The sequence below is a fragment of the Triturus cristatus genome, chromosome 6 (genome assembly GCF_964204655.1).
Source record: "Triturus cristatus chromosome 6, aTriCri1.1, whole genome shotgun sequence".
Lineage (NCBI taxonomy): Eukaryota > Metazoa > Chordata > Amphibia > Caudata > Salamandridae > Triturus > Triturus cristatus.
In genome coordinates, this window is record NC_140589.1 from 958,838,118 (window position 1) to 958,865,127 (window position 27,010).

The window sequence follows — 27,010 nt, forward strand, 5'->3', positions numbered from 1 at the left end:
TTGCTACATATGATATTGATTCGGTATTTGGAAGGCACACATACAGCACATCAGAGAGGAAACAAAGGAGGCTCTACAGGTCCCCCTGTTGCCTCTGGGACATGGGGCGAATGCAGGGGGGCACATGCCTCCCTTTGTGCATGCACCCCAATACCTGCACGGCAGGGATGTACCAGTCCATGCCGTGCAGGTACTGTTTTGGATGTACCCATTGTGGTGCCTATTTCATAGGCACTGCCGTGGGAATCTAGCGGGCGGTGCGTACACAGTTTTGGCAGTGCGGCAGGGCAGTCCCGCTCCCTCACCACGAAACTCGTAATCAGGCCCTAAGAAAGGCCCTCAGTCTTTATAATGCTGAAGACCAAGAAAATCAGGGATGAAAGAAACTATAATATATTACATTATTGTCCCCATGAGACAGCCTACACAGGAGAATCACTTCATATGAATCTACAAACCAGTACGTACAGTATAGACTTGAAGTTTAGAACATCCTATTTTTTAAATACGTGCTGTTCGTCTAAAATACAGTTCAACTTAAAACTAAATATATGCTGTTTATTTTTAGAGTGTTAAGGAATTGTAGTAAGGATACATGACTTAAGCTTTTCAGTGATTTCTCCACCGTTTTTTCTTTCAGGATCCTTTCAAACCAGAGTTGTCTACTTTGTGGTTACTTTTCTTGCTATTATATTGTTAAAAGCCATTCTAAGTCAATGCAAAAGTGGTCCACTGGTAATTTTAAATTACTTGGTGTTGCATCTGTGCATGCCAATATGCTTGTGAGCAATTCTTAACTCAAGTGGAGCAATTCTAGCTTGCATATCCAGTAACACCTCACTCATTTCAATACCTATTCTTATATTTTTCTTTTCCTCATTCCCGACACAGTATTGCTGTGTTTTCCCTAATTTGCTTGGCTCTCCTCTTTAATGTTCTTGGAAGTACTCCATCCATAACCATGATATTTGTGTCTCCTCTTGTGTTGTAGAGCTCTAAAGACCATTGACGCCCTGGCCTTGAAGCTTCAGTTCACCGGGCCGTCTGTCAGCATTGGCTCTCGGAACCTGGCCCTTGGAGTCTCCCATCTCAATGCCTCCTCCTTCAATGGCTCCTCCTTCAGCGCCGGGCAGCAGAGCAATGTCACTGATTTGCAGGTATTCCGCTCTATCAAAAGCACCTGTGTTCTGTATGCGACTCTTACATGTGATTGTGCTAGTCTCGGGATCATGAAGGCCGTAGTAGGAATACCTAGCAAACTGAAGTGTATCTATGGCACTTTCTGTAGAACCCACTCTCTATTTGCCCTTACCCTAGTCTTGCAGCATCAAAAAAGAGGTGCTAGGGGTGGGGCAAGGGCATTAACTTGTGACATCATCAATAGTCAACAGGTGTGAAATCACGTGTTACTCATGGCATTATAATTAGTGAACATTCATACATCAAACCCTTCTCAAGTGGCCACCCAGTTGTGTCCTCCTTGCCATATTTCCTCTTGTCACCTAAAATTCATATTAAAAACTTGGCATTGTGAGGCAATATCATAAAGGGGTCGGACATTTTGCGTCGCTTGACTCCTGCAGCAATTTCAACTACACAGGTGCGACATGGGCGTCCGCAAGGGGGGCTTTTGCCCGCCCCCCAAGATCCTGGATTTTTCACTTGCCCTTTAAAAAACTTTCAAGAAGATTGTGCTGCCTGTATAATGCTGGAAGCGCCATCTTGAAATGTTAATAATTATGCCCCCCCCCCCCTTAAAACATTTCTACGGACGCACATGCAGCGCTAGCCTCTATTTCAGTCTCGAGAGGAATTTGCACTCTGATGATTCATCCAATGTTATATACTTTATGAAGACACATGCTGCTACCCAAAATCTCCGCACCTAACAGCTTACAACCAGTCCCGAGCATTCTTTTTACAAATCATTACTGCTTCGTGCTGTAGTCCTGTTGGTTCAATTGAAGTAAAACATCCTAACAACTACATGCATTTGTTGTTAAATAAAATTCCAAAGACTGACACTGGGTCCTCCCGTAATTCACAGGGATGTCCTACCTTCTCTATAATGCACCAATGTGAGTCTATACTTTTAACACTAGGCACCGGAGCCACTTAGCTGTGCTCCTCCGCCTCCTGCTGCCAAAGACACGAGGGAGAGCTCATTGAAACCAGAGGAAGGCGCGCGCGCCTCTGCCGTTCGGTAAAGCCCTGGCTTCTCTGCTCCCACTGCTCCTTTTGCCTTGCTTATGGGACAGAGCTGAGCAATGGCGACCCACCCTCACAGGTCAAGGGCACTTGTTTTTCTTGGGCCTTTATCATCACACGACTACGTATGTTTTTTTTCCCACTCCTCTGAAATGGAGTTGCATTTACATGAACTTCTGGCTAGCGAGGCGATTAGCAGACGAAAGGAAACTCACCCTTCTTACAAATACGCACTTGTTTTTTCTTCCATAAATTGTTTAACGCGGAAGCTGCCAGCTCTGATAAGCAGATCTCGCGCCCCCGGGGCGAGAGATTGACACGTTTATAAGCACGAGGCCGAGACACCCGTCTTGGGCTGTTAGTTATACATTGTTCGGTATAGGCAGTGCTCGTAAAGGAAATTTCACTTTCAGCTTATATGTGTAACTCAAGTTCAAAGATGAGGTTCAAGGTCGTTGTAGTGCGAGGAATGGACGTATTAGCAATGGTCTGCTGCAGAGCACACAGACATCTGCGTGGTAGCCATGCTTTTCAATGAATGAGCCTTTCTTTAGCTTCAGTGCTTAATTAGTCTAAGTACAATAAGCGCAGGGTTGTATATCTCAAGGGCGGTCTGTTGGTGATGCTTAATGCCGGGGTTGCGGAATACCAAAGCTGTTGTGGTACTACACATGCGATTACAATGCGGTCGTGTTGTTACAACTAAGCCTGGGCAAAGCATTACGCTACGCTCGCGTAGTTTGCAAACTTTGCGCTACTTCGCACTACGCGAATTGCACGTACCACTGTGCAAACAGCGGTCATTTTTTGCTTGCTCGCGGTCCTCAACGTCAAGTTGGCGACCGTGAGCAAGCAAAATGGCATCCCGGCGAGACTTTATCCTCGTTCGCGATCAGCAACATCAAGTGGCCGATCGCGAGTGTGGAAAATAAACCGCCCGGTGAGATTCTCAACGTGGGGAGGTCAGGTTTCTCATTGCGAGTGGTCGCGTATGCTCGCGACTGCTCGTGATGAGAAACTACCAGTCCGCGTTGAGAAAGCTGTCGCTTGAGTAAAAATCTACTCGAGCGGCAGAAAACTACAGCTCGCACTGTGCAAGATGCCGTTTTCAATGATTGCACAGTGCCGGATGCTTGTCCGCACTGTGCAATCATTGAAAACGGCATCTTGCACAGTGCGAACAGGGTACTACGCAGCTCGCGAAGTGCTACGCGTAGCTCGCGTAGTGCGAAGTGCACTTTGTGTAGCTACGCATAGTGCTACTTCGCAAACTACGCACAGGGTTAGTTACAACGCATACCATTACATCCAAGTCGTTTCTACGACTTGTTGTAGGGGGCGCGCTGGACTTAGGAATAGTTTAATTTACTATTCCAACTCCAGCCTGCGCAACAGGGAAGGTGTTGGAATAGTAAATTATACTGTTCCTTAGTTTAGAGCACCCCCTACAGCAAGTCGTAGAAACGACTTGAGTTGTAATGGTTAGTGCTGTAACAGCCCAGTCATTGTAATGACTGCGTTGTAATCACATGCGTTGTACCGCATGCGATGTAAACGCTGCTTCCCGCTTAAAGTCTTGCTTCCACCACATGCCTCTTTCTTCCACCACACGACACTTTGTGTCTCTTCAACTCACTCTTGTGGGTTCTTTCTCATTCTTGTTTTGTTCCCTTTGTCGTTGTTTTCCTGTCTTTTTCTCCTCTTTCTTTTTTCCCCTCTGCTGTCTTTTGTTCTTTTGCTCGTGGTTAAAGTTTGATGACGAAAAGTAAGCCTGAGCACCAAAAATGAGTGCCGGTGCCCACCACCTGTGAACACTGGCTTTCAGAGGGGAAATGCATCTTCTACAAGAAACCAGTAGCAGAATTCAACACGTCACCAGACTGCCAAAGGTACATTGAGGAGCTGTAGTCCCACTGAGTTGGTGCATGTAATGAGGGCCTACACTTGGTGTCTCACCTTATTTTAACATACTGCAACACTGCATTAAGGCTTGTGTCAACAACTGCAGTTACTCAATCACCATTTCAGAAGAACAAAAAATCAGCTGTAAGCAGATATTCTTAGAACATTAAAAAAAACTAAACATTGCTCAAGCACATTCCTCAGTGCTTACGCGTGTATGTATACTAACCGTATTGCCTGTACAACTTAATATTATGGCATGCAAACACCTTTTTCTGCGCCCTTTAATGGACTCAGTTTACATGGGTACGCATCAAATGGACCAGCGCTCCTGCTGTTCTTTTGCATTCGCGATGGAAAGAGCCTCATTTTGTGTTCATTTAGCTAGGGGTTTTAAATGTCATCAATATATGTTCCTACACAATCATTCCAAGGTACTACTTTTTGGTACCGTGGGTCAGATGTTAAAGTACTGCAAATATCCCTCGTATTTGCTCTGGAGGGCGTTCTCTTCTTAAAGGTGGAGCTGCTGGAACCTGGATTGTTCAGTACCAGTTCCCGCAATCATGGGCCACAGCAAAACGAATCCTCCGGCTGGAAGAGAGTCAGAGTTCTGGAGGACAGGGTCCGCCAGATGTTCTTAGAGGCCAGGTCATCTCATTTTGAGTTTTACATCCAAAACTCCTGTTTCAAAATTGTAGCTGGATTTTGGTTGCTACCTCAGGGTTGGGGCAAGAGCCTTCCAAATATGAAATTCAAGTACCTTGAGCATTCTTGCTCGGTCTTTTTATTCTTGACTTGTCATGGCTTATTAGCGTAGTATATTACTCCTGAAATTCCGGAGGGGTATGAAATTAAAGGCTAATTTGAAAAGGTAGAGGGCACCTCTATGTTAGGTGCTTCTGCCCATGGAGCCCAAAACTTTGAACTAGATACTATGATGAACTAGAAGCAGTTGGGAGGTTCCAAGGCAAGGGTGATACGCTCAAATGTTGGTAATTCACGAGGACCCTCTATCGCTATTCCTGAATCCGATAAAGTTTTGGGGTTCTTGTTATTGTCGGGTTGGCACTTATAATGTCACGGTGGTCCAGCCTTTGCTAGGAATCTTCTTAGTTGCTCCTTGTGGCTGGAAAGGAGCAGCTGGGCCACTACGCTGGACATGGCAAGTTGTAATTCAAATTCTTCAGCTACTGTATTATAAGGGGGTCAAAGGGCATCTCATTGTAAGGTCTGTTGGATTTTCCACTTTTTGAAATTGCAAGTGCTAGGTATGGGGTCCATTTGTTCAGACAAAGGAAACTTTTCCTCATCCAAAATAAGATACGTCTAAGAAATCTGGTGATACTCACTTTCTCCCATAGCTCATCCAATCCTCAACTCAATCAAGTAGTATGTGATGGACCGCCCTGCCATAGGTATTACTGAGGTTAAGGAGAAATAAAATTATTTGTTGGTCTTCCTCCTGGTTTTTAAGGGGGGTCTCACATATTCCTTTTACTGGCTTACAACCCTCTTGCTGACTTTGGAATGGTATATGTTGGAGTATCGCTGTAATTGCGGAGACCATTACGACCTTCAGAGATCTTCTTCAGCTCATCAGCAACTGTGTCATGGGAGAATACAAGGATAACTACAAATGAATGGAAAGAAAGAAAAAAAACGTAGTCAAATTAAAGTATTGGCCCATTTGCCCCCATACTAAGGTCAACTGCTTTTTACACGGATGTGCATGTATGGTCAGACAAAACTCACAGTGCAAAAGACCTCTACAGTGTATTATATAGTGGGTGCAGGGGCAGCCCACCATTAAGGGTATTCTGGCTCCCTCCCTTTTCAATTCATGATGAGTGTCTATCAGGCTGAGAAAAGGGTCAGCCTAGCAGGCACTCACCATATTAGTTTCAGGCAACTAGGCGCTTTGCATGGGCTAATGCACAGCCACCTTTCAGCCTGAGCCAAGCTTTGCTGTGTTGAAGATTTCACAGTCCTGAGTGCATGTCCTCATCAGCCCAGCAAAACCCTGTGAGGTCCTTTCCTTCATGAGGAGGGGGAGCATCACTGATACAATCAGACCTGGGTGCCTCAGGTTTAAGCCCTGAAGTGCCCAGGGCTGTCTGTCTATCAGTGAGGCCTTGTCACAGAGTGGGATGGGGTCTCCAGTTCTCACTGACCCTACCCCACTCTGTGAGGAGTTAGGGAAGGTTCTCCTCTCATTGGCTGGTCCATGACAAGGTCAGCAAATGAGAGGAGGTGACAAGGTTTTCTTTATGTCCCTTTCTTACCCAAACCCCACAGAAACCACAGAGGCCTTTCATCTTATCCCTCCGCCACCCCATTTCACTGCTCCAGCCCGGTAAGTGATTGTTGAATGTTGGCGCTTATGCATGAATGCATGGGTATTTTCATGTGTGTGCTGTGAATCGGTTTGTGCTTGTGAATGGTGGGTGTATGTGTGCATGTTTGGAAATGGATGGAAGCGAGGGTGAATGTATGCGAATGGGTGTGAGTATGTCTGTGCATTTGTGAGAGGATGGGTGGAAAGTCCACCCACTACAGGTACCATGCTTTACAGTGAACAGGGGAAACAGAAAGTCAAACATAGGAATGTTGGAACAGAAGGTCTGTAGCTGCCATTGCTAGACTTCTGAACATTGTTTTTAATGGCAGTCTCAAATTCTCGAAATTCAAATTAATCATAAATGCTTGGAATTACTGCACACGTTATTCTTGAGAGAGAATTTGATATACCCTTCACATGTTTTGCATCTTTATTTTGACCTTTTCTCTGCCTTTCTTGGTCTCTCTTCTGCTCTGACTTAGATTTTGCCTGTGTCCCTCCTACTTCAACTCCATCCTTTGTCTCTTTTCTGTCTTATTCTGTGCTCTGCCATGCCCACCTTATTTAGACTCCTTCCTCTCCCTTTATTTCTCAGTAAGTTAACTGGCTTTACTGTCATTATGTTGTGCTAATCAACACATTTGGAGCGGAGCAGCCAAAACTAAAAGAAAAGTAAAACTCAAAATTCCTCCAGTATAACAATGCACATATTTATTGTAATATCTGACTGTTTATCTATGGAGCTGTCAGCTTGTCACAGTTTTGCTAAGATAGAAGCTTAAGGTGATCAGTACAAATCAAAATCATTCTTTGGTTTGAGTACTTGAATGTGTTGGTTTGCTTTGCTTCATTTTGGTCTAAATTTTAGATGTCAACAATCCTCAGATTATGTAAGCAATAAATATTGAACATTTAGTAACTACAGGTTGATTCCAGCTTGCCTGTTAATTTGCGATTTCGGAACAAACTCGTGTTAGCGCAGGGATCGCAGTTATAAGTGGTGCAATGTTTATCGCACCCGGTAATTACTAGGTGCAACCAAAACCACACTCTTTGTTAAGTTTCAGTATGTGAAACCTGCTGGAATTTAACATGGGTAAAAGCCCTGATATTAAGGGACATGCAGATTTTGGTGTAGAAAGCACAAACAACCGCATATCATTCCCCCAAAAAGTCAGAATAGGTGATAATTATATTATCCAATAAATTCCAAAGGATTTAGTGTTGGAGTAGGCTAAGGTGAGATGATTGTTTGATTCCTTTTCTTATGCTTTAAACAGATTGACATGGGGAGCTCTCAACCAAACTCCTTGGCTTCGGTGGTCCTGCCTTCAAGTTTATTGACAGCGTTGCAGCCATCTGACTTCGATGCAGTATCCAGAGCTCAGTTAACTTTCTTCAAAAAGAAGGGACTGTTCCAGGTAAGATTAACTGCATTTCAACATGCACATTTGGACTACTCACTGAACATAATAGAGTGGGTCCAAAATTTGGCAACACGTAGTTGTAGGTCTGATATCAGAATGAGGTATTAACATTCATCAGGCAAAGTTGCGCGAAGTTGTGAAGTTCATGAAGTATCAAGGTTTGTGTTAATCTCGAAGGGCCCGATTCACAGAACTCACTTAAGACAAAATCCTAAACTTACTACTTTTGGTATTCACAGAAGTTAGGATTTTGTCTTAAGTTTGTCTTAAGACAGACTTAAGATAGACTTAAGACAAACTTAAGACAGACTTAAGACAGACTTAAGACAGACTTAAGTTAGGATTTTGTCTTAAGCTTGTCTTAAGTCTGTCTTAAGTCTGTCTTAAGTCTGTCTTAAGTTTGTCTTAAGTCTGTCTTAAGACTATCTTAAGTCTGTCTTAAGACTGTCTTAAGTCTGTCTTAAGTTTGTCTTAAGACAAACTTAAGCCAAAATCCTAACTTCTGTGAATACCAAAAGAAGTAAGTTTAGGATTTTGTCTTAAGTTAGTTCTGTGAATCGGCCCCACAGCTTTTACCTGAGTACAGTGATTCTTGTACAAAAACTCAGGGTCTTCCTGCCAAAAAATAATGCTCCACATTCATTCTGATTGTCCTAGACATTGTCCATAGTAAACAAACTTTACAGTTTTTTAAATAACTTTTCAGCTTATTACTTTGTCAGGAGCTTGATGAAGAGTAAGGAACTTCACAAACAAGTAGGCGAGCTTTGGCAATTTGGCCTACCTCTCAAAAGAGAAAGATGAAGAACATACTTGCTTAGTCACCTTACTATGTTGTCAACATAATCATGTCTCTTAAAAATAGATACATTGATACATTTGAAATTGTAAATAGGGTGAATGTAGGGATGATCCTCGTGTTAAATTTGCATGCTGATGGCAGCCATCAGTCATAAATAATTCTTGCATTCTGTGCCATGAGTTCAAAACTGAGTGACTTCTGGTTTGGAAGAACATAATATTTTCTCATTTCTCAATGGCTTTCTCCAACAGGAAATTCAATCTGATGTAGGAGAATGTAGGACTTTCTTCTGTAGGACCAGATTTCATTATTAAGCAATGAGGAGAGTTTAATTCACTTAAGACAACTTGTGATCAATTCATGACGTACACCCATGTTGCTTGCTGTATTTCCCAGTCAAGGAGCTTTCATTCGTCTCTCACAACCACAGACACACACAATTCATATTCTTCGCAAAACTACTCATCCATCTGGTGATGTTGCACTGTTCGAAGAAGAACCAAGGTCCCATGAAGTTTAATGTTCTTCAAATTAAGGATATGTGGTTAATTATTTAATAAATAGACTAGCTCGGCGTCCACAATCTGACTGCTGAATTCTAATTGGCTCATGGGCAGCTAATGTTTGCTTTGGCCCACCTGTGAAACTCCATGAAAATATTGGGGAGCAGGTGAGAAGGGTTATTAGGCCTTATTTAGAGATTGTCGGAGATTTGTCAAAACATGGCAAGTATCTCTTCAGCCACATGAAAAGTACCGTATGCTATACTGCACTTGTAATAACGCAGGTAGGACATTCGTCATGTTTATGAGTGTTCCATCCACCAGACTCTATATAAGTCCCATTGTCTTCCCACTCATACATTAATTGTCTCAGGAGAATTGGGAGCAAGGAGTCTCCAGCTGTAAAAACCCAAATTCAAATCAACCCAAGCAATAAATCAATCCTTCTCCGCGATGACCAACGGCCAGTGGTCCACTCTTTCCAAGCATCTGAGAACTCAACACTATTATCCTTCAGACAATTACCAAAAACATATCTCTTCCACTTGCACATATACTAGTTCCATCTGCCCACTGCTGAACTGGCACCATTAGGCACAGAAATGATATCATACTCATAGTGCATTGTGTTGTACACTCCAACTCGTTCCCTTGATTTGTTTATGTACTGCTACACTGTTCTACATGTTCTCTACTGTTTTGGTTACATGTAATGCACAGAAATACAATTTGGTTCAGTTCATGCTATAAAAACAATATTAAATACAAATAAATAAATGGCAAGCATTTCTGTGTGTTAGGAGGAAAGTCCTGTGCACCTGGGGGGAACCACTGTGCCCCCATTCATAGGTAGGGGGTTCACCTGCTTCCTATAGAGCAGTGATTCTTAGCCTGTGGTCGGGGAACCCCTGGGGGTCGCGATGCCTTCTCAGGAGGTCCGCAACTGCTTGGAAAATCAAATATTAGTATCACATTTATAAAGTATATAAATAAAGAACCAACATGTAAAATTTAACATTTTAAAACGTTCTGTAAATGTAAAAAAATGTGCTGTTGGAGGTTGAAAATTAACTTAGTATCCTCAGATTAAGTCCTGGGAGGAGAGCAAGTGCATCGAACAGAATATAGTATAGACAATGAGAGCATCCCTTTAAAAAAATTATTTTTTTATTTTTTATCTATGTTTTTCTATATTGTTTTGCCGTTCAGATCAATGAAAATGCTTAGGCTGGGGTTCCAGGCTTCCATTCATGACTGGGGGTGAGGAAAGTGATGCGTTCATTCAGTGGGGGTCCCTGGTTTCCAGTTATGACTAAATGGGAGTCCACATAAGTCAGTAGGTTAAGAACCTCTGCTACAGGGCTACACTGAACGCTTCTGTTACTTCCCCACATTTAACTGGCAATTGTGTCAGTATCTCAGGTTTGAAGAGGGCATTATTGTATGTGATAGGGATATGTGATCACATTTTCTACTGTTACAGCAAAAACTGCAGTACACTCCATTGCCGTGCCTTCCTGTGAGCCCATGCACATGGCAGTTCACCAATGATACCACAATCCTCTATCACTATAGGCACTCACTCTATTCTTTTGGTTCTTGGGCCTGTGTGGTCTAGTGCTGGTGTATATTTGTCTATATCTTTTGACACAAATGTTGTGTCTAAAATATTGTTTACAAAAATATTGCCCATTTGAACCTAATATCATAAATTCTAAGTCCAAAAGTAATTTTTTTGGACGATATTTAGGACACAGTGCTTCTGCTAGACAATATTTTTGTTAACGATAGTCTAACATGCTATCACATGTTCACATGGACAGATTAACTAAGGATAACACAGCCATTTTCTACTTCTTCTTATCAGAGACAACCACCCAACATTTTCTAGATTACTAAAAACCCTTGTCACTAGTGGTCCCTAAAACTACACACTATTCTAAATGTGCCAGAGTAGGCTTTGCACATTATTGCATGAGCTCTCTAACTGAATTTACTGTGTCATAGCATACCTATCCTGAATAAGCCACTTACAAACACACAGTTAAAGTGAAGTTGTGAGTACAAAACAGCACCTAATCACCATTGAAATTATTCAGTTTTGGTTAGGTCTCAACCCACAATTTGCACAACAGCCATGTAAACCATAACTCGCTCACCAAATGCAGTGCTCATTGCCTCACCCTTAATGTAAAAGATGCAATTACAAATCTCAGAAATACTCTTACAGTTCTGACTACATAGTGTGTTATCATTACCACTATGAAGGAGACAACTATTCATGCATTATTATCCAGTGGTCTGAGTATAAGTTGTGATTTAGTGACCTTGTGCTTTTAGGTGTTTGTGCTTATTGGTATAAATATTGTAAGGTCACAAGCTTTGCATATGATATTTAACTTATGTTATGTGAGTTATGGATTGCCAAGCTAACGAATAATGGGTGAATTTAATTGGCGTTTAGATTTTGTTTTGAAACCATAACTCCACTTTAACGATGGCTTTTAACTGAAGTACAGTAAGGTATTATAACAAATCCTAACCATAACTTCGCCTTAACTGTAGTCTCCTCTTTTTAGATGATATATTGCATCCAACCAATGTCTTTGAAATAATTCCCTTCACTGCTGCACACCACCATCGACGTTTGCCCAGACCGTGCCCCTAGCCAGTCCCAGGCAACCAGTCTCCACTGCTCCAGTCCATGGCCATGCGCAGCAGGGGTTAACCATCTGGTCTTCAGTCGGGTCCTGCCCCCAACCCGACAAGAGTTGAAAACCCAAATTGTGCATGGCTCTTGGGCGGCCAATCAGGGCTGGCCACTTGTATTATTATTATTATTATTATTATTATTACTGTTATGATCATTATTGTTATCAATAACAACAGCAACAACAATCACAATAATAATAATAATAATTGCCATGGTCATTATTGCTACATATAATAATAATAATAATGATGATAAATAACAATAATAATATTTACATTTCTTTAGGGGAATCGCAGGCCCCGAAAGGGGATCTGTGAACCTTTCAAGACTTTTGCAACCCTTGTTTGGTTGCCCTCTTGGGAGCTTGACTCAGGGCCATGAACCTTGGAGCTGTGCTGGATGTCCGTGCAGCTCATTTTTGGATCTGCTCCCACACAGCAAATGTATGCTTTTCAAACATTTAACCTCAGGGGCATCCCTATGGAGCCCCTACCTGAACTGGGGTCAGAAGATGCTCACCCTGACCCCATATAGCGCCAGGTTTTTCTCTGTAGTTGCCAGCAAATCAGAGACATATGGTCCGCAGAGCAGGCTTTGGGTTTGCGGACCTGAAGTGAACAACAGAAAAAAGATCAGATTTCTAATTATTTTATTTGGGTCTGTCGCGGGCGTGTAAACCCGGGTTTTCACACCACCCATGAAGTAAATGCCCACTGGCGTGTTAAAACAGCCATGTGCTCCTGCTTTCTGCACCCCTAGGGCACTTCAGTATTACAGTGGGGGCGGCAGGCACTCTGGGGTCCCTTCTGTAGTACAGATTGCACTGGAGCGCATCTAGCACCAGAGTGATCTCAAGGGGGAATTTCCTCATTGGATGAGGTCTGGCCCCATGCATATGAGGGAACACGTTGCCTCTACACCCGCTCTGTATTAAAGGTATGGGTCAGATGCAGTTGGGATTTGCACTGACAGTGCATCACATACAGGTGGCTCAAACTGAGTGCAGACCTGAAGGGGTACCTTAGAAGGTGGTTTAGGGGTCCTATGGACCTGCCAAACATACCCTGGTTGGCGGCTGCAGTTGTTTTTTCTGTCAAGGACAGCAAAAATTCCTATGAAAGCTAAAATGACTCTGCATTCCCTGCCCTCTTATCAGATCTGCATGAAACTTCCAAGGCTGAACCCAAATCGGATTATCTTTTATGGAAGGTTTCATGCAGCTTCATCCAACAACATTTCATTGGAAGCTCTTATCTATCAATCAATCCATTTGTGAGCGTACTACTTACCTGTGAGGGTCTCAAGGCGCTAGGGGGGGGGGGGGGTGCTGCTACTGCTAGAACAGCCAGGTCTGTTGTATATACCAGCGTGTTATTTATATATGTAACACGCTGGTGATAGTGCATAACAATGCACTATCACCATCATGATATGTATATTTTATATATATATATATATATATATATATATATATATATATAACTTTTCACATTTGTCCCCAAACAAGCACACTCCTCGCCAGGACAATAATAATGGCTCAGCAAGGCGAAGGAAAGCATGTTTCTTCATAATATATCTATATATATATATCTATGTTTATACATGTATATATATTTATTTACATTAGGCAGTGATGCTGTATAAATTACCATGTCAACAATCATCCTATAACCCAATTAAAATTGGATGAATGTTCTGATTTATGCAAGAAAAGGCATTATTAACACCTCTTATTTACAGCGCTGAGGAAGGCTGTATGGATTGTATGAAGTGCTATTTAAAAAACAATTTGTTATTATCACAGGCAAAGAATCGAAATGGAACTCATTTACATAGGCAATGGCTATCCTCAAAATCTGGTAAGCATCCTGCTTTACCGGAAGTAGGTTCTTCACTCTTTCCGTTCACCATGTCAGGTGGCACCACTTTTCACCACAGCACTTTTCACGCACTTTCTGTTTTACATACATCGATTAGGGGTCCAGCTGACGGCATGATACGAGTACGTAAACACAAATACCAAACATTCCTGCACTTGTTATGACTGATTGGTATTTTCCAAATACGCAAGTGAAATCAAGGGCCGGAAGCAGGGCGCGATGATAAAATACATATATTGGGATGTCTCACACCTTCAGGGAACTGTGGGAGTAATCAGGACAGCCAGCTCCTCACACACAAGTGGATTAGGAAGGAAGGCTTTCAGAGTTTTCACAAATAAAGGAAACAAAAAAAAAACTTTCCCTTGAAAGATCACAGAATCATTAAGTAAACTTTTTCTTTAGGAAGGACACAAAGCCAGGCTTCTGGCATGAGCCTTGGATTTCCTTGAAGGGTACATGTGCAGAAGTACATGACTGTCTGAAGTATATGAAACGCTGCTTCAATTTCCTGTCTCAGTGCTTGAAACCATTTAGTAATTCCACCTGTGGTCAAATTCCAAGTCCATTGACAAATTCAACCAATAATCAACATAACAGTGTTTTAATACATTAATTGCAGAGATGCCCTCAAGAAAATATACCCATATTAAGTAATATTTTGAAGAGTTCTTACAGAGCTTTACTAGTACAGTTGAATTTGAGCATACAGTTTATAAAAACAATTTCTGGGATTCTAAAAGAGGTTGGGGAAGGGATTCTTGCACCTTAACTGCCAGAAATGTGATGCATCTGTCATTGTTCAAGTGACATTTTTGTATAGCAAGAGGACAGAGAAACATACATTTCAATTTTTTGGGCCACCCAAAGGCACACATATCTACAGTTTAATTAAAGCAGAGGAAATTAAAGGAACTCTACAAAAGGTTGTGAATTTTTCTATTGTTTTGCTGAACAATTTGAATACTAAACGAAGGTTTTTAAGAGTTATCACTAGCACAACAACTAAATGTAAAAGGTATTTCCACATTTGTAAAAATACTGAGTCAACCTCCTTACATTCGTGACAAAATTAATTTAAAAGTCCCTGAAGTGGGCATAGACTTAGTTGAAGAATCTCACCCATTTCTTATGAAAAAGGTTGCCGGTGGAAACATAATGGGGAAGGGTACTATAGTTAGATACTACTTGTGTCCAGCAGCAATTTTTTGTAATATGTTCAAGCTTTTCCAGCAAATTGTCTGGAAAGATTAAATTTAAAGAACTTGCTTTGTCCATGTGCAAGTTGAAAGCAGTTCCGGTGGGTCATCTCTGATCCAGTTAACAGAATAAACCCAGTACCTTAATGTGCATTTTTGATTGTTAATAAACCATATTATAGAAAAGCGCTATCAAATTTCAAATGTAAGCACCTAATTTGCTTTGACAATGCAGTCTGACTCTTACTTTTTCCATGAGCCCCTTCATGAAGTTAAGGGGCTGACTTAAAGTTGGGCAGTAATGAAAAATCTCAGAATTCCAGAAGAAATGCTCAATCTAGAAGAATAACTAGTAGTTGAATTTCCTCTCCCAGTGGAATTATAAAATGGAAACATTTCCATTTCCATTTCCTCTCAAATCAAGCCCTAAATGTATTCATTGCAAGTCTTTGCATATGGAAATGAAAAAAAACTATTAAGATTTCATGTTAAAATTTTTATGCAAAACTGTGCCGTTATGCCTCATGGTGTGGTTGGCGGTTGCTCACGTAAAGATATCATGTTGAAGGAGCACCGGTAAAATGCTAACGGACAGAATGAGTGGCTCTTGTTTGCGGCCTTGAGTTTATCGTGCTATTTTATCAGCCTAAAGGGCATCTTTCTGCACTATGTGCTATAGAAATAGCGAAAAATGCCAGATTTTCATTTCATTCGAATTTTCCAAAAGTTCACACAATTACGCCGTTGGAAATTACACAAATTTCGCAAACCCCTGTCCTCTCTACCCTGCATCTGACGAGATGGCATTGGCACCCCGAGCTATGTTGATGGTGGTGTAACATGACAACGGACCTTCAGTCGGTGGATGACGCTAGCAAGGTTCAACTTTTCTGTCACAAATTCGCCAAATGCTAGGAGGCAAATCTGAGATGTTAGAGACACACTAGGGTGCCTTTTACCGCAAAAAGGGGCATCTTAAAACTTGCCACATCGCTCAGTACACAGTGATTCCTCAATGCCCGTGTTTCGAGCATAAGAGCCCACTTAAATCTGCAACTCCTGGTCCATGCATAAGCTGCAAGTAAATGTTCAGCTTTTTCTCTCCTTGATTTGCACGATTCTGCAGTTTGCCTACGTCTATTTGACACTAGCACGCAACAGACAGAAAGCAATATCAGTTGTTTACACAGCCATTTTTAATAAGAGACTTGTGTGCCTATCAGATAAAGAAAACTAGTGCATTATTTGCTAAGGAAGTGATCTAATTAAATGACCCCTTATCAGTCGGCATTGTGTGCCCTATAGAGTAGCGTTGTTTGCCGTCTGAGTCATTAGGAGAAAAGCAAAGCTGGCTGATTATGATCTTTGCAAATTCCCTTCTGGTGGTGCTAAATTTAATAGGGGAGGAGGCAGAGGGCTCAGAGACATTTCAGAAGTTTAGAAATGTTCTGCTAGCAGAGTAGTTGCCATTCAGCTATTAGAACTATATAAAAGTATGTCTGATCTGTCATGTTTGGTCTATCTAATTATTGAAAATTTATTTATCTTGCTTTGTTCCATCTCTTTTGAAAAGGATCCCCAAATCAATGGATCCGGCCAGGAGTTTGCCAGTTTCGTGGTTGCATGCAGTATTGGAAACCTTACTATTCGGGATCTCCAAGAAGAAGTCAGGATCACCATTAAGCACCTCAAAGCACAGGTGAGGTCTAAAGTCACCTAGAAAATATCTGAAGACACTATCACTGGAGCTACTTTAATAACAGTAAGCCTCTCTAAATAATGACCTGAATTTATCTCATGAAAGTACATTAAATGCAACAGACATGTGTCCTCCTGAGTCATACACAGAGTTAGGCCTTAGAATTTTTAGAGTCTCCTGCTTTATCTGCACATTCTTCAGTTTGAGTTGCATGATGGCTCATTTGAATGTTTTCCTTGAGTCAGGGATTTGCATATTCTCATGAGATTTTGACTGGTGCATGTTCCAACTCGGATGCTAAACAAGTTTGGAAGAGTTCTCTCTTCCCTCATCCCCAGCCAGAGCTTAATTTGACCCAGTAGTTTCCGGTGCTCAGCACCAGCACTTAATTGTCAGCAACCACTCTAGTGATGGTCCACCACATGATGGCGCTGTCTGAGATGAGTACAACAGCTGTGTTTATTTAGTGAAATGGCATAGAAAAGAGGTGTGGCCGGTACAGGTAAAGAGCACTGGGCAGTGGGGCGGCCCGAGTCGGCAATGCAGAGAGCAGAAGGTAAGTGGTTTAATTGATTTATTTCCACTATCCCGTCATCCGTCGACTTCCCCCCTGCTCTGCCCCGTCCCACTGCTCTTACCTGTACCGACTGTGCCTGATTGAAAATGAATAATACCGGCCTCTCACAACATTATTATAGCTTTGTGTAACCTGAAATAGTCTGAATTGTCACACTTACAGGAATGTGATGGTTAGGTGTTATGTTGGTACTGTCATTGTCAGCACTGCCTGGGGCATTGCATGGTGTAGGCTGCAGTGGCCTTCCGAGAAGGGCCCTGGCACTTCAATTTTTTACAAATTAAGCACTGATCCCTCCTCTCCATGACATGGCATTCCTTACAAGCCTCAACCCAGGAACATTCCCTTCGGCAGTGTAACTCCAACCCTCGAAGCTAGAGCTGCACTCGCCCACTTTTCTGTAAAACACCCATCGAGTACAGTGTTTCATTGTTTGCTGCTACTTCCATAAAAGCTGACTTTGTCTAGGACAGTTTACAGCAGTTAGCGGCCTCTGCAGGAGGCAGAAACAGCTGCTAACAATGAAAGTTCTTGACAAAAATTGCATAAGTGTTGTCCAGCTCACTGGTTTTTCATTTCATGGCCTCAGGAAAAGGAAACCATGAGGCGTTGCTATCAGGCTTCAAAAATGTGACCCCAAGGTCTCTGGTAAGGCACACAACACAGTGAGTTCCTGTGAAGTTGAAAGAAATCCCTGCTCACTGCTTTGTGATTTTCCAAGTCTAAAACCTGTGCTTTTTTAACTGCTATTCACAAGGTATCCTGGGCAGAGGTGGCACACTTCCAAATCTGATAGCCCCCTCACATTTAGATTCCTACGGCCTGCAGAAGGGTCCGACAAAACTCACAGGGCCTCATTTACAAGGCCATTGCGCAGCTGGTGCGTCACTTTTTTGATGCACCGGCGGCGCAGTGTGGCGGCCCATATTTACAAGGCCATGTAAAGTCACCCTGCGTGCCTTTTCATGGCCTTGTAAATATGGGCTCCTTTTACGCATTACTGTGCGTGGAAAAGGCATTCCGTGGGTTTTGTTGTGGGTGTTCCCACGCAAATCCATGGAACCTGACACATTCCCAGATTTACAAAGTTATATAATCCTGGGACTGCGTCAGAATCCAGGGGAGGCATTGGAGCGGTGCAACGCAGAGAAATACTTTTATTTCTCCTTGTTTTTTCCTCTTTCTATGCGTGCTGCATAGAAAGAGGAAAATGCCATTAATAATTGTTTTTGCGCAGGAAGGTGTCCCTTACTGCACAAAAACAATCACCCCCACAGGCACCCTTGCAACATGATGCAAGGGTGCCTGCACTGACGCATGGCAGCCATTGTGCACCAGTGCAGGGGAAAGCACTCGTATTGCTGTTAATATGACGCATTCCTGTGCTTTCAGAATGATGCAGCTCAGTGAAGCAAGATGGCTTGCGTCGCGCTGCGTCATTTCTTTTGTTGCAAATGAGGCCCACAGAATCTAAGAAACACCAGTAGGGTGAACATATGTAACTGGATTTGGGCTTCCCATTCCGTGATTGTTTTGATGCTGTTGTTGAGTTAAACTTGTGTGAACTTCTCCCTTTTAAAGTCTTGCGAGCGTTAGTTTGGAAAATATGTGTTGCTTGAAGGGGAGCAGCAACAAGGCGCAGGATCCCTCGTAGACAGGAGCAGACGGCATCTGGCAGACATTGCTTCCTGAATAATTGGCAACCGCTTCTACGAATGTGCAGAGAGGGCATCTCGTAGCATTTCCTGCAGTGTCTGCCGCTAAATGCTCCCTGACCTGCGCGATAACCTCCCGCGCGCCTCCTGACGAAGCTGGAACAGCGGCCCCGTTAATCAGCGGAGCTGTCCTCTTAAGTTCCTTGTGCGCAAACCAGCTTCCCATCTGAGAGAACACTTCTTAATGGAGTCTTCAAGGGTGTTTGTAGGGAACTCACTGTCCCAGAAGTGGAAGAGAGAGAGAGCATAACGTTTTAAACTCTATAACTGGCCGCCGTCCTTAAAAAGGACACAGCTCACACACAGAGACGAGCCCAGCATCCCACAGCCCCCCCTGCCTCAGCTCACGACGTGAACCCTGCATGAGGAGAACGGATGACGTAAGAATTGAGGTAGCACAATAAAGAGCAGTCGAGGACAAAATAACTGTATGGTTTAGGAAATGTACTAGCTATCGCGCTTAAGGAAATAAGGTAATAACATCCAGAGGAGATGGAAAATAAGCAACCATCCAATTGTACCAGGAATATTCCAGCCTCTCATGAATAGTTTATTCTACAAGACAGCAGAGTTATTCTTGTAGAATTCTCAGTATAGATAATTCGTTAGGGCTTAGATGGACAGAATCTCTTATTAGCCACTTCCTGCTTCCATAAGTCAGTCCGGCAACATCTAGAACTAGAACGGGCCTAAAAGAAAAAGCAGTTTGCACACGTGAGGCCTTCATTTTGCTCCTGCGTAATGTTTATTGGTAACTTAATAGGTGGTCTTTGGCAAAGCAGGCTAGCGGTGGAACACTAACGCCTGTGGTGCGGGGGTGGGAGCCCTGAGCTCCAGGCGGCCTCCTCTGGCACTAGACATGGGTGGCGGGGATGAGCTTCTGACTGGGTCCAGGGTGTGTGGGGGCCCCCTCCATGCACTTTGTAGGGAGGCCCCCTCAAGTTTTGGTACGCCACTGACGCCGGCAAGTTGGACACTGAAGGCCTGATTCCCAAAGGGCCTCCACACTTCTGGTGGCGCCCCGCAGTAGTGGCGGGTGCCCTGCACTTGTGGCGGGACCTCTGCATTGCAGTTCCTCATTGCGGAGGTCTCGTCACGACTGCGGGCCTCCACCATGAGTCCAAAGGCCCTTTGTGAATCGGGCCCATAGTTTCAGCACACCTTCCTTCCGCCCAAATAGTCCCAGTCGGGAGATTGGTTCATGTCACACTGGAAGTGTCCTAGCCCAGACAAAGACTTTTGGAAGAACTAGTCGCCAAGAGGAGTCAAAAATAAAAATGAAAAATTATGAAGTTTGTGTCCCAAAAGACTAACACATTTAAAGAGAATGGTACTCAATGTTTGGTGCGTAGACACTGCATGCCCTTGGGAGGATCTATCGGGAACCTTCTGAAATGATGGAACAATCTGCAGGTGGAATGTTTTGAAAATATTGTCAGACAATTATTCTTGGAGTTTACAAGCATTTTCATCCACCCTTTGAACGCTGGTGGGAAGGTAGCTCCAGAACAGTGCGTTTTCTACCTGATTCGCCCCCACCAACTGAGAGATGTTTGATATTCAGTTGTTGAGGGTGCGGCCTTATCTTTTGATGGCTCTAGCTCATACAGGAGCAATAAGAGTTGTTTGGTTTTAGGTTAAATAGAATCTATAATCATTTCACCACAAAGAAATACTCTTGAATGGATACCATCTCTCTTGCAGAGACAATGAGCAATGCAGCTCAGCTTTATCTGAGGCTGGCACTGTTTTCCATGCACACAGAAAAGAAACAGAATTCACACCTCATGTTTGGGTAAAAGTAAACAAAGGGAGTTCCATCTGTGTTAAAGATTACATTCGAAATATTGTAATGTTTTACTTTTAAATGTAAGATTACAATATTTCAGATATGATCAGTAAAAATACCTTAATTTAAACCAAGGTGCCATTGGCATGTTAATGCTGCAAAAACAATGTTATTCTTTATCTATGCTAAATATTGAATGCATTTGCGCAGCTATGTAACTGTAGGAAATTGGTTTGTGTTTTAGGTGGGTGGAAACTCTTCTCGAGCAATAACCACAATCCTTGTCAGGGTGAACTACAAAAGTCACTAAATTAACCTACGCTCAACCCAATGGTAGTTTGGCACAAAAGCAGTCATGCTTAACTTAGAGGTAATGTGTAGAGTATTTTTGCACCACTCAAACAGCATTAAAGTGAAAACACAACACAAGACAAAACCCACACTAATTTAGAAAAATAGAAAACATTTAAATAAACAAAATGACTTCAAAATGAATTAAATAGTAATGGAGTCATGATTTTTTTAAAGTTTTTAGTGAAAAATAGCACCTAAAAGAACCATGGACATCTAGTGTCATCAGACCAGGTCAAAGGCAAAAGTTCTGGCCTACCAATATGGAGCCATGTGTGGATACATGAGGTGGATTGGGGCTATTCTCAGCTTACTTTTGGAGTTAGAAGAATTTTTGAAGAAAAATGTCTGAAAAATTAAAGTTCAGCGGGACAAGGCAGCCAGCGGTGTCTGAGGAGGAAACGTTGTTATCAGGCAGCTACTGGATGAAGTCGCAGTGAAGATTTCTATTTCGGCTCTTGTCTCTTTTTTGGAAGTTGAAAATCTCCAGCTAAGCGAAGCAGCAGGTTGTAGTCGACAAGGCCACCATGAGGCCGGAATCTTCCAAGGAGGAGCTGCTGAACAAGGATTTGCTGCTGCTTATAAGAAAATAGCGGGAGCTACTGCAAAGTCAGGCCGACCGGAGATGCACATTGGGTGGTTGGGCGAGCAGGTACGTCCGGGTCTTTTGTCTGTCCTCAGGCCACTTTTTGGTGGTAAATGTTTTAAGTCCCAAGTTTCTATTTATTACTGCTTGGACATCTTTAGCACCACTTCCAATGCTCCAGGACTGGTGGGGCACCACTTTGAGGGCAGGGCTCACTTCAGGAAGGTTCCAGGTGCAGGTTCAAGGGTTGTTGGACCTTTTTGTGTTCCTGTAACTCAGAACAGGAGGCCAGCCAACTAGAACTTGGAGGCACTCTGGTAGTCCTAGCTCAAGCAGCAAGGCAGGGATCAAGCAGCAGGGCAGTCCTATGAGGTAAAGGGCAGGCTTTAAGCAGCAGGGCAGTCCTAATACAGCAGCAGGGCACTCCTCTCCGGTAGAAAGCAGGCCTCAAGCATCTGGACTGTCCTCCAAAGTACAAGGCAGTCCTTCTGGGGGTCCTCCGCAGGTCCAGGAGTGAACTGAAGAGTTGGTCTTTGGGTTTAATATTTATAGCTGGTGCTAGCCTTTGAAGTGAGAGAACCTTCTGGACTTGCTCCTACATCTAGTTCTGGAAATTTCCTATCTCCTTTGTCCAGGTTCTAATAGGCCTAGGGTGTCAAAGAATTGGTGTCAAATTCGTTGTAGGTCTTCTGGAAGCAGCCCCTTCAAAATTTAAGTGGGCCACCAAACAGCTCCTCCCCTTCCATCCTGACAGATTGGTCCATTCTGCCAGCATCTAGTGCCCCTTTGCCTCACTGTCAAGAAGGAATACACAATGGCTAACTGCCAACTATTTACAGTTATGTGACTCAGAACACAGGCTTCAGGCGCCAAAAGGCTAGTATAAGAAAATGGCAACTTTCTAAAAGTGGCATTTTCAGACTTGTGAATTTAAATCAGACTTTACCATGGAGGAGGATTTTAAATCAATTTTTTTTAGCCCAAACGTGACATTTCTACCTGTTCCCAATAAAATGTTAGAACATACTAAATGTAATACGGTAATCTAATGTTATTCTGTGGGAGAGGTAGGCCGTACAGTAATGAAAAATTAATTTGGGAGTTTTTCAATATCAGGACATGTAAAACTGAAAAGTACATGTCCAACCTTTTAAATACACTCAACCCTGCCCTATGGGCTATTTAAGCCCGATCTTAGGAGTGACTTATATGTATTTTAAACTGCAAACAGGCTCAAATGGAAGACCTGAGACATGTTTTAAAGGGCTACCTAAGTGGGTGGTACAATAAGTGCTGCAGGCCCACTAGTAGGATTTATTTTACAGGTCCTGGGTACATGTTCTACCACTCTACTAGGGACTTTTAAGTAAATTAAATATGCCAATCAGGTGTACGCAATTTTGCCACGTTTTAAGTTAAGGAGTGGGCACAAGCACTTTAGCATTGGTTAGCAGTGGTAAAGTGCACAGAGTCCTAAAGCCAACAAAATCGATTTTCGTCAAACAGGAGATGAAAAAGCTAAAATTTGGGGGAAGACCAGAACAAAGGCTGTCAGATTACTCTTCCAGTAAGTTTCAGAGAGGCATTGGCCAAAACATAGAGCCATTGCAGACTCTCAGAATGCAATTTGAGTTGCTTTTTGTTCCTTGCTAAGGCCCGTGCACGCCTTCAACTATTCCTTGTTATTTTCTTCTACTGCATTTTATTGAAGTTGAAAGCACCAGAGCATACATTTAGTATTAAAAATCATCTTAGTGTGTCTGAAATTAACTATTGAACAACAAGGCTTCAGAGAAAACATTATGACTTTTTTATAAGCAAGTGAGTCAAAACTATAGCAATAGGTTCTAGGTGAAAAGCGAAACCCCAAAATATCTCCAAGCTAAATCATGACATAAAAAAAAGAGTAACAGAAGTAACAATGACGACATATGCAGATAGCATAATATAGGAGAGTAAAAAATTCAGGAACCCCAAAAAAAGCAAACTCCACGGGTTATATATGCAAACTGCATTTTGAAGTTTGTGAAGTGGTTCTGCAGTAGTAAGGGTTTTTTAGGTTCAGGGATGAGTAGTGTAAGAGCGGGGGGGTTCAAATCCCACACCGCTGCCACCAAATGTTAGACCCGGGATCCCTGGTTGGCGGAGGTAGGTACCTTAGACCGGCGTTCCAACGTCAGGGAATATAGTCACCTTCTTAGATAGCCCTGCTCACCCCTTCGGTAGCTTGGTACGAGCAGCCAGGCTTATCTTCAAGGCAAATGTGTAAAGTATTTGCAACCACGCTCACAACAACCCAATGATGACACCACAAATAGACTCCACACAAGTTTTTATAGAAACGAGTATAAACTTAATATAAAAAGATATACTATAAGACCACACAATATAAATCCAACATATGAGGTTGTATACTATTTCTCCTGACCGGTTGTTAGGCCAGCCAGCCCTTGTAAGTTCTGACGGTATTAATGAGCACTTCTAAATATTCTCCTGTAATCCTAATATCATGTTATACAGTTCGTAATGCTAGAATAAGACCCTTTTGTAATGTAAAAATACTGTAAGGCGTAACGCAGTATTCAGACACACTGCAATGTAAAAAGAATGCAATGCGTAACGCAACAATCAGGCACTTTGCATGGTAAAATAATGCAATGCGTAATACAACCACCAGGTATGTCGTTATGCAGAAATAAGGCAATGCGTAATACACTAATCAGGTAATTCGTTATGCAGGAATAATGCAATGCACAATATGCTAATCAGGTAGTTCGTTATGCAGAAACAATCCAATGCGTCATACGACAATCAGGTAGTTCGTTATGCAGATAAAATGCCATGCGTCATACACTAATCAGGTAGTTCATTATGCAGGAATAATGCAATGCGTAATAGTCTAATCAGGTACTCTGTTATTCAGAAATGATGCAATATGTAATACGACAGTCAGGTACTCCGTTATGCAGAAATGGAATAATGCGTAATACACTCAGGCATCAATCACTGTGCCTTAGGCGGTCTCTCCGCCTCTCCTGTCAGCCTCTCAACAGTTGCCCCCAACATGGGTACAATGTAATCAAAAAGTGCAGCTCCACACTCCGGCCCCTGTGCTGCCACTCCCTTGGCAATACGGGCCGCGATACGAGCCGTAGCAGAGATTCGCGCTGCCGGAACGAGAGAGAGGAAGAGAGCGTCTCTCTCCGAGCCCGCACCCCGCCCCAGGAGTCGACAACGGCAGGCTCAGGCCGGCGGCTCAGCTCCCACAGGGCTCCCGGTCCGGGCTGCTACAGTTAAGAAGATCTCAGGCTGCCACAGGGCACACACACACAGCGTCGCTGAGACTTCCTTGAGCGTCAGGTGCACGATCACTGGGCATTCCACACGAAGGTCTCAGGCTGCACGAAGATCACGCGCACAGTGTCGCTGAGACTCACTTTAACTCCAGTGCACACGATAACAAGACAAATCCTCACGAAGGTCTCACGGTGCACAACGCACCTGCACACAGTCTCGATGAGACTCACTTGGATTCCGGTGCATATGATAACAAGGCAAATCCGCACGAAGGTGTCACGGTGCACAACGCACACAGCGTCGATGAGACTCACTTGGATTCCGGTGCACATGATAACAAGGCAAATCCTCACGAAGGTCTCACGGTGCACAACGCACCCGCACACAGCACCAATGAGACTCACTTGGATTCCGGTGCACACGATCACTGGACAATCCTCACAAAGGGGTTCAGGCTTCACAAAGCATACGCACACAGCGTCGCTGATCTTTGCTTGGACTCCAGGTGCCCACGATCACAGGGCACGCCTTATGAGTGCCGCTGAGACTCTCATGGAAACTTTTGAGTTACTGTGTTTCCACAACAGGGAGCCAGCTCACCTTGGGCCCTTGGGAATAAGTTACTTCAGGACACAGCACACAGTAAAGTCCTTTCAAGCAGGGGGCACAGCAAAGTCCCTTTAGCCTTTCCTTGGTTAAAACAGCAAACTGCAGGCCAGCCCCAGAACACACAGCAAGGGTTAGTCCTATCCTTCAGTCTCTTTTGTTGTTTGTTCCTTGGCAAAGGTCCTCTTGACCACGAAGTAGCACCAGTCATGTTCACACTTGATCAAGCCATTCTCCCAAGTTCAGGGGCTTCAGCTCTCATACCCCTCAATGGCTTTAAAGTCTTTGTGTTTCAGGGGGCACTGACCCCTGTTCAAACATGTTCTGGGTGCCTCCCTGCCAGTGACACCTTTCTTCCTTTGATTAGTGGGGGTCTGGATTCTCAATCACTCAGCAGGAGATGGGACAATTGTTTTATAGCCGCAACCCAGGCCTCTTCACCTCTAGGGGCTACTCCTCTCCCTACACTCCAGATGCAGGTCAGCCTGTTGCTGTCTTACCTCCTCCCCTGGGTCAAGACATTCACCCGATCCTATTGCTTTCAAATCTAGACAGTCAATCCACATCCAGGCAGAGACACACAGAAAAGTTAGAGCACAAAATCTCAGCCACTTCTAAAAGAGTGGCTTCTAAAGACAGTGCAAAAACCACCTTCATAAAAAGATGTGTTATTACATTGTGAGTTCAGGCATACTGAACTTCACCTTTCCATCACAAACGTTTGGGAAGGTAGGCTGGAAAACATATTACACAGCCTCCCCATTCAGTACTATGGGCAAGATGGCCTTTCAACAGTGAAAAATGAAATGGAGATTATTTCTAGGGGTGGGCGGAATTTGCGTAGTTGCACTACGCAAAGCTCAGCGAAACGGAAAAAAATCTCCACGAGCACGCTGTGTTCCGCGAACACGTGGAATTGCTTGATTCGCCCGTTCGCAATGCTTTTTTACTGTTCGCGAACGCTATTTGCGTGCTTGGGGGAAATATCTTGCGAACACGCATTTTGAAAGCGCGAACAAGCACAAAATTCCACAAAGCTGCGGATCGCCAAATTTTTGGCAAATCCGCGTTCTCAGCGGAACGCGAAGTTACCCAAATTGTGCATAGTCCACGAGCGGAACGGAATTTACCATCCAGGCCTAATTATTTCACTGTCAGGACATGGCACACACCTTAGTACATGTCTTACCTTTCACATGCACTGCACCCTGTCCAGGGGGTACCCTAGACCTACCATAGGGGTGTCCGAGGTGCAAAGAAAGGGAAGGGTAAGGTCTGGCAAGTGAGTGCACTTGTCAGAACAACATGACAGTTTAACAAACGGTGCGCAGGCCCTGCAATGGCATGCCTGAGTTCCATTTTTAAGGCTACTTGTGCAGGTGGCACATATAGTGCTGCAGGCCCACTAGTAGCAT

The 27,010-nt window shown here is 43.3% G+C and overlaps 1 protein-coding gene across 3 annotated transcripts in view; it reads left to right on the forward strand.

Annotated features, from left to right (window-relative positions):
* ADGRG6 (adhesion G protein-coupled receptor G6) overlaps positions 1–27,010 on the forward strand; it is a 621,002-nt gene that overhangs the window by 503,294 nt on the left and 90,698 nt on the right. For all 3 annotated transcript variants that reach the window (XM_085611657.1, XM_085611655.1, XM_085611656.1), the window contains 3 exons: positions 992–1,157; positions 7,732–7,872; positions 16,549–16,674. In XM_085611657.1, the coding sequence (XP_085467783.1) occupies positions 992–1,157; positions 7,732–7,872; positions 16,549–16,674 (433 nt within the window). The remainder of the gene's footprint in view (positions 1–991; positions 1,158–7,731; positions 7,873–16,548; positions 16,675–27,010) is intronic.